We start from the raw sequence: 13,380 nt of genomic DNA on the forward strand, positions 1-13,380 counted from the left end.
AATCCACTCAAGTCCACATCTCTATTTTTATTTATCTATGTGCACCTAATAGACTGAATCTTTCCAGACTAAAGGTATAACCTTCTAAGTAGATAGATAGACCCTGTGTAGGAAGCAGTGTGGCAGAACTTGGGGGCGGAATTAAAAAAGGGTTCAGCCTAGAACCCTACGTAGCCACAAACAATTGATTTCAGCGAGTTTTCAAGTTCTGGTGAGCCTTTTCCCAAATTTTCAGGGTGATTGTTACATATTTGAAAGCACAGAGACTTAAAGAACCCCAGCACAAGCTGACAAGGCGGGGGAAGGCAGATTTAACTCTTTTTTTTTTTTTAAAGCACTTTCCAGACTTGTTAAGGATTCTAAGAATCAAGATCACGTGAAGTGTTAATACCACTTTATAACGCCTTGGTAAGGCCACACTTGGAATAGCACGTCCAGTTTTGGTCGCCATGATGTAACAAAAGTGTTGAGACTCTAGAAAGAGTGCAGAGAAGAGCAACTAGGATGATGAGGGACTGGAGGCTAAAGCATAGGAAGAACGGTTGCTGGAACTGGGTATATCTAGTTTAATGAAAAGAAGGACTAGGGGAGACATGATAGCAGTCTTCCAATATCTCAAGGGCTGCCCCAAAGAAGAGGGGGTCAAGCTATTCTCCAAAGCACCTGAAGGCAGGACAAGAAGCAACCGATGGAAACTAATCAAGGATGGAAGCAACTTAGAACTAAGGAGAAATTTCCTGAAAATCAAAACAATTAATCAGTGGAACAACTTCCTTCCAGAAGTTGTAAATGCTCTGACACTGGAAGTTATTAAGAAGAGACTGGACAGTCACTTGTCTGAAATGGTATAGCATCTCCTGCCTAAGCAGGGGTTTGGACTAGAAGACCTCCAAGGTCCCTTCCAACTCTGTTATTCTATTCTATTCTATTCTATTCTATTCTATTCTATTCTATTCTATTCTATTTTATTCTATATTCTGTTCTATTCTATTCCCATTCTATTCTATATTCTCTTCTCTTCTCTTCTCTTCTCTTCTCTTCTCTTCTCTTCTCTTCTCTTCTCTTCTCTTCTCTTCTCTTCCATCCCATCCCATCCTCTATTCAGTTCAATTCAATTTTATTCTATGATTCTATTCTATTCTATTCTATTCTATTCTATTCTATTCCCATTCTATTCTATGTTCTATTCTTCTCTCTTCTCTTCTCTTCTCTTCTCTTCTCTTCTCTTCTCTTCTCTTCTCTTCTCTTCTCTTCTCTTCTCTTCTCTTCTTCCATCCCATCCCATCCTCTATTCTGTTCTATTCTATTCTATTCTATTCTATTCTATTCTATTCTATTCTATTCTATTCTTTGACTTGTCAACTGCGAGCAACAGGTTGGGCCACAAGGCTTTCGCACATCTGCCGCCTCCCGCTTTCCAACCTGTGCGCCACCTGATGAAATCAATGAAGAGAAGTACATCACACTAATATACAGTCCAGACTCGGCATTACACCGCACGTGCCGGTATTTTATTTTTGATCTTCCAGAGACGGCTTGGAGGAATGAATCACCCCACCACGAGCAGGCCTACTGACCGGAGAAGGGGAGTTTGCTCTTGGAAGGAGAAACGATGCTAGCATGCGAGCGCCCGAGTCCCCATCATTCATCGCCCTGCTATTAAATTACTTCCAAAGCTTCTTTGTTCGGGCTTTGCTCCTAGCCGCCGAAGTCTCTGTCATGGAGTCCATCATGGCAAAACAAACAGGATTACAGACCCTGCTGCTTTCCATTAGCTCTTACAGCCCCTGACCTTCAAACAAGATTGACCCTGGGAAACGCTGTTCCTGGGAAAAACAGGATGCACAGAGAGCGGCGGGGGGAAAAGGATGCTCTTGACTCTGCATGCGAGCTTTCTTTCCTTTCCCAACTATGGTTTAGATGGAAGGTATTTCTTGCCGTTTTAAAACCTGGCCAAGGCCATTGTGCGAATTGCATTTATCTAGACGTATGGCGTAAATCCAGCTCCTGCCCGCAGGGAACTTGGTGGAGAGTATTTTTGTTTCTGGGCTTATCCACACGTTTGTTCTCTCCTGTTTAAACAGCCCAAAGACACTTCATTGTTATAAACCACCCAGAGTCACTTAAGTGAGGTAGCTGGTGTAGAAATTTAGATTAGATTAAATTAGATTAGATTAGATTAGATTAGATTAGATTAGATGGATGGATGGATGGATGGATGGATGGATGGATGGATGGATGGATGGGTGAGTGGGTGGGTGGGTGGATGGATAGATGATAGATAGATAGATAGATAGATAGATAGATAGATAGATGATAGATGGGTGGGTGGGTAGATGAATAGATAGATAGATAGATAGATAGATAGATAGATAGATAGATAGATAGATAGATGATAGGTAGTTAGGTAGATGATAGGTAGGTAGGTAGATGAGAGATGGATAGGTGTGTGTGTGAGAGAGAGATGGATAGAGCAGGTAAGTAGGAATGGATGGATGGTCAGACAGATAGATAGATATGGATACAGAACATAAGTAGAAACAGATAGATATGGATATAGCAGAGAAGCATGGGGGGGGAGAGGTAGATAGAGCAGGTAAGTATAGATGGATGGATGGATGGATGGATGGACAGACAGATATAGGTGGACAGAGACTGATGGTAGTATCACAGAAGTGAATAGGGAATGGACATAGATAGATTAGATTAGATAGATAGATGATAGACAGATGGATGAATAGATGATAGATGGATGGATAGATGATAGAAGGATAATAGATAGATAGATAGATAGATAGATAGATAGATAGATAGATAGATAGATAGATGAGAGAAAGATGGATAGAGCAGGTAAGTAAAAGTGAATGGATGGATGGTCAGACAGATAGATATGGATACAGTAGGTAAGCAGAGAAAGAGAGAGAGAGAGAGATGGATGGTCACATGACAGACATGGATAGAGCAGGTAAGCAGATAGATAGAAGATATCTAGAAATGCCAACCTGCCCAGATTTCTGGCACATTTGGAGAAAATGCCTGTTCCAGGCATCAGGAAAAATGTCACTATGCTTCACGGAGTTTAAATAAATCACAGTGAGCTGAGCCACTACCCTCTGTGCCCGTGTATGATGTATGAACCATGGCGCCTTTCTCAAAAGGAATCATACATTAACTTACGTATGTATTTAAACATGACATGCATATATTCGCCGCTCAGAATGGAATTTCAAAGAATTTACAAAAGAGTTCCAAAGAAAGCAATTGTCAAACGCAGACTAGGCCATTATCCTCACCCTCCACAGTGCCATATTGCAGAAATAAAAGCGATCTATGTTCAGCTAAACAACAGGTAAATATGCAATTGATCAAACTTAGCCATTTTGGCATGGAAAACTCATGAGGGTTATAAATGAGGCAGGCCCTGAATTCTCCTTTTATGAGGATAAATTTTCCTTTCTAAAAATACTCCTTCAAGGAACATTAATCTGGTTTCTTTTTCAATAAAGTCCTCTCAATAGATAACAGGCGATAGCTGGCGGTAGAATATTGGTAAAATACAAGATATTTCAAGAAAGAAACGCCTTGATGCTGACTTACAACCAGGCAATTGGACTTTAAGTCTTTCCTTGAAGATGTTTCGCTTCTCATCCAAGAAGCTTCTTCAGTTCTGACTGAATGGGCTGAATTGTCAGAAACGAAGAAGCTTCTTGGATGAGAAGCGAAACGTCTTCCTCAAGGAAGAAGACCAATTGTCTTTTGAAAAAAGAAACCACCTTTGAGATGATCTTCTGTTATGTCATTTTGGGGCTGAGAAGAACTTTTGGTTGGCTGCTGGCAGAAGACATTGAAATGTCCCCCTGCTCAAATCAAAGTTTTTTAAAGTCCTTGTTGTGGTGCGCTGGCAGCCCGCGGAGACGGCAGTGAGGAGGAACATGGGCCAGTCCTGGAGTCTGGGGAGGACTCGGACGAAGGTCCTGTGTCCGACACAGAGATGGGCCAAGGCTATCTGGGAGTTATGTGCTGACTCTGTAGCCTCCAGAATCTGACAGCAGCGAGGAAGAGGAACAAGGGGAGCCTGTTCTCAGTGCGCGCATGCACAGAGCTGCCAGAAGGCAAGAACAGTTAAGACAAAAGGGGTGACTCTGGAGTAAGGCTTGAAGCTGATTGGCCCTCCCATGAGATATAAAGGAGGAGCAAGCTCCGTTCTCCTGTGCAGAGCAACCAAAGAAGACCCAGCCAATCAGCTAGGATTCGGGAGGCAGAGAATGAATGGGGTTGGCGGGGCCAGTCAGAGGTGGTATTTGCCGTTTTTCAGAACTACTCAAAATTTCCGCTACTGGTTCTCCAGAACCAGCTGAATACCACCTCTGGACTCAACCAAGAGACCATTATGGACCTCCCAGGTTCAACAGCAGCATATCACTCAGTGCTGTTTTCAGGGGAACAGCTGCAGATAAGATGCAATGCTTCCACGACACGCTGTGGACCCTCTAAAGCCATCTGCTCAGTCTTTGCGACCAAAGCCGAAGATTATGGCCTTTTTCTCTCCACACATAATTAAAACGGGATTTGCTCCAAGAAGACGTAGTGACACATGCCAATTTGAAGAGCCAAAGGAGGCTTCCAAAAATGTGCGGAGCGAGGAGACAGTCAACTGGCTAAGTAATCGCGATAGGTGCCTGTTTTTCATCCAGGATCGGATGCAGCAAAGCACAGGGCTTGGGAACATCCATGAGAACTACATCATGGGGATCCAGTTTTGGTGGCCATGATATGAAACAGATGTTGAGGCTCTAGAAAGGGTGCAGAGAAGAGCAACCAAGATGATTAAGAAACGGAGGCTAAAACATACGAAGATGGGTACCAGGAATTGGGTTAGGTCTAGTTTAATGAAAAGGACTAGGTGTGACATGATAAGGAGTGTTCCAATATTTGAGGGGCTGCCACAAAGAAGAGGGGGTCGAATTATTCCCCAAAGCACCTAAAGGCAGGGACAAGAAGCAACAGATGGAAACTAATCGAGGAAAGAAGCAACCTGGAACTAAGGAGAAATTTCCTGACAATTAGAACCATTAAATCGGTGGCTTGCCTTCAGAAGTTGAAGGTGCTCCTTCACTGGAGTCTTTTAAGAAGAAACTGGAGAGCCATTTGTCTGGAATGGTATAGGTTTCCTGCTTGGGGTTGGACTAGAAGACCTCCCAGGGCCCCTCCAACTCTGTTCTTCTGCTATCTCCTGGTGTAGGTTTCTCAGAGGCTTTTCCATTCCAGACATGGATCGTTTCCTTGTATCTCTGCTCAGATGCAGCTCTGTCCTTCTTTGGGCAATTATCATGGGACCAAAATTAGCTTGGGCATATAAATTTCCAGGCACGCAGGCAAGACGGAAATCTGCTTTTGTGCACTAATTTATATTTGCAGGCGCTTTCTGAAACGACCATTTCTCTCCTCTCGCCACCTCCCAGTCTATATTCAAATGCGAGCTTCTTCGGAAACTGGGTCAACAGCGAGAAGAAAGAGGCAGGCAGAAAGAGAGAGAGAGAGAGAGGGGACAGGAGAATGGTGCAAAGAACCAGCTTCCTGCCTGGTTAGAGACGGGTGGAAAACGTCAACCCAGAATTTAGGACAAGGAACAGGGCTATAACCAGTTTACCCCAGTAATCACCAGTTCAGAAATGGATACCTCTGCATTGTGCAAGCAGGGGAAAGGAGATGCCCTGAGCAAAATCTAGCTCATTAAAACCAGGAGGCATCAGCAATCGCACAAACCTGAAGCCTCTGAGAAACCTACACCAGGAGATAGCAGAAGAACAGAGCTGGAGGAGCCCTGGGAGGTCTTCTAGTCCAACCCCAAGCAGGAAACCTATACCATTCCAGACAAATGGCTCTCCAGTTTCTTCTTAAAAGACTCCGGTGATGGAGTACCGTCAACTTCTGAAGGCAAGCCGTTCCACCGTTTAAAACCAGGAGGCATCAGCAATCACACAGAATAAGAATAACAGAGTGGGAAGGAACCTTGGAGGTCATCTAGTCCAACCACCTGCTCAGGCAGGCAACCCTCTACCATTTCAGACATATGTCTATCCAATCTCTTCCTAAAAACTTCCAGTGTTGGAGCCTTTACAATTTCAATACTAAATTTTAAATAAATTAAATTTTAAATAAATCTTAAATAAATGTTAAAATACTGAAGTTTGCAGATGACACAACAGTGATTGGTCTTATTCGAGACAACGACGAATCCAAATACAGACAGGAGGTTGTACAACTTGCCTCGTGGTTTGACCGGAACAATCTGGAACTGAACACGCTCAAAACCATAGAAATGGTGGTAGACTTTAGGAGAAACCCTCCTTGTAACTCTGAATGGTATTAAATGAATTGTTGCAAGTCGAAGGCTACCTGTACTCTCAAGAAAATCTTTCTTTCAAGGCTCCTCTGCCAGTGGGGTTTGTTTGTCTACGGGCCAAGTTTCATTTGTCGGTAGAATTATTAACCTTTCAAGACTTATTGAAAATCAATGTGTCCGCTCATTTCTAAATGGAAAGGAAACTACTGGACACACACTTCCTCTGTCCAACCTCGGTGTAACTAGGAAAGGGGAGAAGAGAAAAGCTGGAGTAAATCAGCCAAACGTGCCACTAAGTGGAGAAACGGATGCCTGGGTGATATCTTGAAAACTGACAGTCTGATGGCTAATGGATGCTGTCAGAAGTTAGCAGGCAGTATATCAGGCAAACGCGATCCTATGTGGCTGACTGAGAAGACAAGGGAGACTTGGTTCTGATAACATTTCTTCTCCAGCTTTTGAGGTCCATGGGACAAAAATCTGAATTTCAGGAATCAAACCAGTCCAGTGCAAGTAAAAAAAAAGAGAAGACTGAGAATTAATGGATGGTTGGATGATGGATGGATGAATGGTTAGGTGGATGGTTGGATGATGGATGGATGGATGGTTAGATGGATGGATGGATGAATGAATGGATGGTTAGATGGATAGATGAATGGTTAGATGGATGGATGGATGATGGATGGATGGATGATGGATGGATGGATGAGTGGATGTGTAGGAGTGGGAGTGTGGCTCTGTTGGCTGTGGAAGAATCTGGGGAAGGGCAAAAGCCGGCTAGGCCAAGCAGGGGAGATAGAGCAAGGCAGAGGGAGTTCAGAGGAAGACCCAGGCTCACCCTCTCTTCATCCTAGGGCACGCAGGGAGGAATGGAGAAGGGAGCAATGTGAGTTGCATGGCTTACGGGGGAGGAAAGGGCCCTGATTCCCTTCATTAGCTGCAGCTGGGAACACAGTGTTTAAAAAGGGGAGCTCTGCACAGCAAAGTTGTTGGAAGCAAATCATGAGTTATCTGTTATTGTGGAGGCTTATCTGGGTTCCTGGCATCTTCCCAACTGTGTGTGTTTTGTTGGCCTTCCAAATCTGCAATTCCTTCTCCTGCCCTGTCCAGTTAATTGCTGCAGCATGGTTTGTGTGGATTTTTATTTACAGTTTGTATGTACTTTTGTTTTCGGACTGAATTTCCTCCATTTAAAGACTGTTCTTGGGAGAGTTTTTTCTCCAGCCCAAAGGTAACCAGGACACTGGGGGCAAAGTTGGAGATAATAAAGGGACTCTTCTTGCTTATTTGACTGTGTTGCCTTTGTGCCATGGCCCAGGTCATCACAACAACTGTGGCAAGAAAAATCATGAATTGTGGGGCATTGTGGTCATAAGTCCAGGACTACCAGTATATTGTCAAAATTGAATTTTGCTAGCAAAGTTGTGATCTCTTCCCCTCCTATTCACCAGCTTTCCTAGGGGAAACCCAATCTACCACCTTTTGCTGAGTTTTGCTTTTGAGGAAAAGGAATAAAATAAGATTTTAGCCACCAAGGCTTAATAACAGGGACCTTCATCATTAGATGTTAAAAAAATCATTACTTATTGCCAGACTTCCTTGTCGGTGAAAGACAGGATAATTTATTCATATAAAAATTGCTTTGAGAATTCTTGGAGTAGGTGAGAGACGGGTGGTTGCATCAGACCTTCCCAGCTTTTTTATGTTGGGACAAGGTGTGTTCCAATTAAATGGCTTTACAAAGTTTCTTGATCGAATTTAAATTTTAAAAAATCTCCAATCCTTTCAACGTGCAAAGGCATCAGCAATATACTGAATATTGCTGATATAAACGTTTGGTTAGTTTTATTGACCTACTGGAATGCCTCTACAGCAGTATTATTATAGTTCTGTAATAACAACTTCAAGTTTCATATATATATATAAGTTTCATATATATATATAAGACTAACCGGAGCACAACCAAGCCCCCACCTGAACAGAACACGCCTCCAACCAATCAGAACACGGCTAACCCCCCAACCAATCAGAACACAGCCAAACCCCCTACCAATGAGAACACACCCCCACCCAATCAGAACACAGCCAAGCCCCCACCCAATCAAGTCCCACCCCCACTGGCAGTTAAAAGGAGGAAGCAGCTGCAACCTCACATCACTCTGAAAAGCAAGAGCCAAAGACAGAGGCCTGATGATGATGAATGAGACTTCATCGAAACGTTGCCTAGACACTTTGAATCTTACGCGGGAGAAAACCCGAACAACCAAAGATCCATATATATATATATATATATATATATATATATATATATATATATATATATATATATATATATATATATAATAAATAACTTATCAAGGAGAGATTCAGTCTAGAAGTAAGGAGAAATTTCCTGACAGTGAGAACAATCAATCAGAGGAATGGCTTGTCTCCAAGAGACTGGACTGCGATATGTCTAGAATGGTATAGGGTCTCCTGCCTGAGCAGCGGCTTCGATTAAAAGACCTCCAGGGTCCTTTCCAACTGTTATTCTTTTGATCAGTGGAATGACTTGTCTGAAGAAGTTGTGGGCACTCCATCACTAGAGGTTTTCAAGAAGAGATTGGGCAGTCATTTGCCCAGAGTGATAAACGCCGGTTGGACTAGAAGACTTCGAAGGTCCCTTCCAACTCTATTATTCTGCACCGCCATTGCAAATCGCCTTCAGGAAGTGAGGGGAGCCGAATGTCAACTCGAAAAGCATTCCTGACCTGCTCTTGAGTTGCCATAGGCAGCAGGGGGGGTGGGAGGAAACTGACGGGGCAGCAGTGACAACCAGAAGCACATTCCAGGCATACCTTCTTCAAGGCTGTATCCCAGGCTACCGGGACCAACGGGAGAGGTGTGATTTCTACAGCCTGCGAAAGTGCTCCATTGGAGAATGTGATTTATGACACATCCTGGGGCGGGGGGAAACAGGGTGCTAGGAGGGCTGTAAATTATGTCAGGCAGAGCTGACTTCATTTGGGTATGTGCCGACTGTCAGCTTTAAAATTCATCTGTCACCAACATGTTGCTCCTAATAAATAACTGGATTTTTTTTTTAAAAAAAACTTGGCTCGATGCTCATGGTTTAATTAGGGCATCCACCGGAACCCTGACACTCTCACTCATTTTTCAAAGCAGAGTAGGAAAAGAGAGCCTAGACAAGCATGAACATCCTTGAGAAGATGCCATGAATAATCTTAGAACGGTGGCCTATCATAACGAGGTCTTCTCCACTACCAGCCCTCAACTTCTCCTGCAAGTCCAAACCAAACAAACTTTCCACCGATTCCTGCAGGACAAGAGTCCTACACCATCCTGCCTACCCTGCAACCATCTAACTGTGCATTTACCTTCCCTTGTGAGGTCTCCCTCTCTCCGGGATCCCAGCCGACGTCCTCCGGTTCACCATCGAGACCTCTGGATCGAGTTCATAACCTTCGTCGTCAATTCCGAGGCTGCGGTTATCATCCTCCAGCCCATAAGGCTCCGGTTGGAACCGTTCTGGCTGGGAGCGGTTCAAGTCTGCGTTACTGCCCGTCGGCACCTGAGGCTGGGCCAGAGGTCCGTAATTATCCCTCCTGCTTGGCAAAGTGAAGCTCCCGTCCTCGGGCCGGTAATTGTTCCCCGGTACGTAGGCATAATGCGGTCGGTAATTGACACTCCGAGACAAGCTTCCATAATTGTCCGGCAGGTCGCCGTAACCATTGTGGCTTACAAAGGAACGATATTGGCCATCGTGACTCTCTGGGTAGGAATCGTTGTAGCTGTTGTAAGTTCGGTTCAGAGTGGACGATGCCTGGGGGGTGATGTACCGCTCTCCATTCTTGACCTGCCTTCTGTCTATGGAGTCAGTGTAGCTACCCATGGGGGAGGATCCGTCCATTGTAGGGAGGCCATCAGGACCAAGGGGCACTTGGCGCACCGTTCTAGTTGTGACAGTCTTGACCATCTTGGTTACCTGCGAGGGAGAGAGAGAGAGAGAAACACAGTCATAATTTATTTTGGGAACCCCGGTAGGCTGTAGTCATTATTTTACATCCACACTTTTGCACGAATGCATCCCAACCCAAAGCAATAAGAGGATGAGCCTTTGGCCATCAGTTGGTATCCTTCACAAGGACGTTGGATGTCCTCTGCAAAGGATCCATGCCTATCTCAGCCAGCATCCTTTTTATCCAGCAGCCAATCAGATCGCAGGTGTTTAGTAGAAGACATGATGTCATAGGTGTTAGGACATCATCGTGGAAACGACATAATCCACGTCACTTGTGTTGGGATGTCAATTGTCTCATCATTGTGGACATCCATGGATCAAATACCTTCATGAAGTCCCTACCCAGGATATAACAACAACTGTTGTTTTTCCTATTGCCCTGCCAAATTTGGAGGCATATCACATCATTGTCCCCTAACTGTGCTTGGTCAACATCCTTAGCTGATCAGTGGTTGCATTTACACAACATGCTATATTTTGACAACATTAAGCTTGTTCTAAGTGCATATGAGTGCTGTGCAAACCCAGCACAGTTAATTCATGATTCAATGGGTTATGCCAACCCAGAGATTGGCTAATGTCCCATGGTTTGTAAAACCTAGTCAACTAGGGCTGATTCAGTGAACCATGACAAGGTCAACTAGGTGTTGATGTAGACTGAATCCAGAGTCAACACAGTCCCTTAAGGCTCTTCTGGTCATCCCGGAAATGCTCCAGACCAGGGGCATCAAACTCGATTTCATTAAGGACTGCATCAGGGATACGTTTGACCTTGGGGGACCAAGGTATGTGTGGCCAATTCGACGTCACTCAGGTTGGGGGCACCTGGGGTGGCCCAAGTGCTCTGCCAAAGAAAATGGGCTCCCGAACTCCGTTTCTGACTGCAACAGCCTCCTGCAATCTTCTGCCAGAAAAAACGGAGCTCAGGAGGGCTCCATTTTCACTGGCAGAGGCACTGCGGGCCAGTGCAGCCCCAAGGGGCAGATCTAAGCACCATGGGCAGAGGTGGTCTTCAGCAGGTTCTGAGCAGTTCCAGAGAACCGGTAGTGGGAATTTTGAGTAGTTTGGAGAACTGGCAAATCCCACCTCTGACTGGCCCCACTAACCCCATCTCTTCTTTGCCTCCCGAGTCCCAGCTGATTGGCTGGGTCTTCTTTGGTTGCCCTGCAGAGGAGAACGGAGCTGGAAAGCAGGTTAGTGGGGTGGGGAGGGAATGGGGACCTTCCCCTGCCACACCCACCAAGCCACGCCCACAGAACCAGTAGTAAAAAAATTTGAATCCCACCACTGACCCTGGGCCTTGAGTTTAACACCCCTGCCCTGGACCGAACCTTTTGACCTTAAATAGAAAAGCTCGTGAAACACAACCTTCCTTTACAGAAGAGAATCTACAGATCTTATCTTGCTTCCAAACCATCCCTCAAAAGTCCTCTTAATGATTTTTCCACCCCTATGAACATGCCGCTCGGCTAAAGAGCCTCTACGGGCGTTTGCTTCACCAAGGGGGCAGAATTGAAGCTCACCACCCTTTCGTAACACAAACTCGCGGTTGTCGAAAGAAGAGGGCAAACACAGCATGTTCTGTGAACGTCTGACACCCGTGGGTGTTTGGTATGCCTGGGTAACAACACCCCGCAAAGGTTTGAACAACCAAAACTTGACGCACATTATTTATAACCTCCAAGGGACACTGCGCATTTGAAAATAAGCAGATAAGGGGAGGGAAAAAATTCTGTTTTAGTTGGTTCTTCCCCCTGCCTTCCTTCTTCACAACAAGAGAGTGACTTGGATTTACCCAGGGACAAAACATTCCACTATCCCACCAGAGCTGAGCAGAAAATTCCACACAGCGGCAGCCACAAATGTGTGTATGTTTTTTGGGGTGGTGGTGATGGTGTGAGCCATAGAAAGATCTTCTCTAAAAGGAGAAGAATGAAGCTAATTTAGGCTAAGTTCAAAAGAGAAGCGGGTAGATCAATAAGCTAAGGAAGAAGACCAGAAGTGGGATTGGATACCTAAAGTTTTAAGGCATATCTGCCAATCGATATGCGGTTCCAAAAATTTCCTCTAAACTCTAAGCTGGTGTCCATCACACATCTGATCTGCAGCAATGGGAAACCTGCAACATGCATAATGTTTTAGCAATTGCAGGAGAAATTGAAGAGAGGAAAATGAAGATATTTGGACCTGCAATTCAAGTACAGAGACCAAACTCCAGATTAGCTAAATCAGGTCTAGTGGTTGTCTAGGGAGCCGGTTTGGTCTAGAGGTTAAGTCACCAAGCGAGAAACCAGGAGATGGTGAGTTCTAGTCCCACCTGAGGCATGCAAGCCAGGTGGTGACTTTGAGTCACTCACCAGGAGATTGTGAATTCTAGGCCCGCCTTAAGCACAAAAGCCGGCTTGGTGACTTTGGGCCGGTCAGCACTAGGAGATGGTGAATTCTAGACATGAACATGATTGGGTGACTTTGAGCCACTCACTAGGAGACTGTAAGTTCTAGGCCTGTCTTAAGCACAAAAGCCAGCTGGGTGACTTTGGGCCAATCAGCATTTAGGAGAGGGTGAATTCTAGTCCCATCTTAGACATGAAAGTGTTTGGGTGACTTTGGGCCATTCACCAGGAGACTGTGAATTCTAGTCCCACTCAGGCATAAAACCCAACTGGGTGACTTTGGGCCAGCCTCCCCATGATCTCAGCCCAACCCACTTCACAGGGTTGTTGTTGTGGGGAAAATAGGAAGAGGAAAGTATGTTGGATATGTTTGCCACCTTGAGTTATTTGTAAAAATAACACAGGCGGGGTGTACATAAATAATAAGTCACTTCAATATCCCGCCACCGAATAATTAAGCTTGTTTTGAGCAGCTGCAGATATATGCTTCCTTCCTATTCCAGTGCCAAGTTGAAAAGAAAAATGCTACCCCCCACCAAAAAAATGAGTGTTTTCTTCTAAAGATAGCTTTGAGCAAATGGAGACTCACAAAATATACCCAACATAGAACCTGTTGAGAT

The 13,380-nt window shown here is 44.7% G+C and overlaps 1 protein-coding gene across 12 annotated transcripts in view; it reads right to left on the reverse strand.

Annotated features, from left to right (window-relative positions):
* The window catches only part of ARVCF (ARVCF delta catenin family member), a 241,802-nt gene that overhangs the window by 75,553 nt on the left and 152,869 nt on the right, over positions 1 to 13,380 (reverse strand). For all 12 annotated transcript variants that reach the window (XM_087913376.1, XM_087913366.1, XM_087913369.1 and 9 more), the window contains one exon: positions 9,724 to 10,331. In XM_087913376.1, coding sequence (XP_087769502.1) covers positions 9,724 to 10,331 — 608 coding nt within the window. The remainder of the gene's footprint in view (positions 1 to 9,723; positions 10,332 to 13,380) is intronic.

Source organism: Pseudonaja textilis, chromosome 15 (assembly GCF_049901715.1).
Source record: "Pseudonaja textilis isolate UNSWEBS1 chromosome 15, rPseTex1.2, whole genome shotgun sequence".
Classification (NCBI taxonomy): Eukaryota; Metazoa; Chordata; class Lepidosauria; order Squamata; family Elapidae; genus Pseudonaja; species Pseudonaja textilis.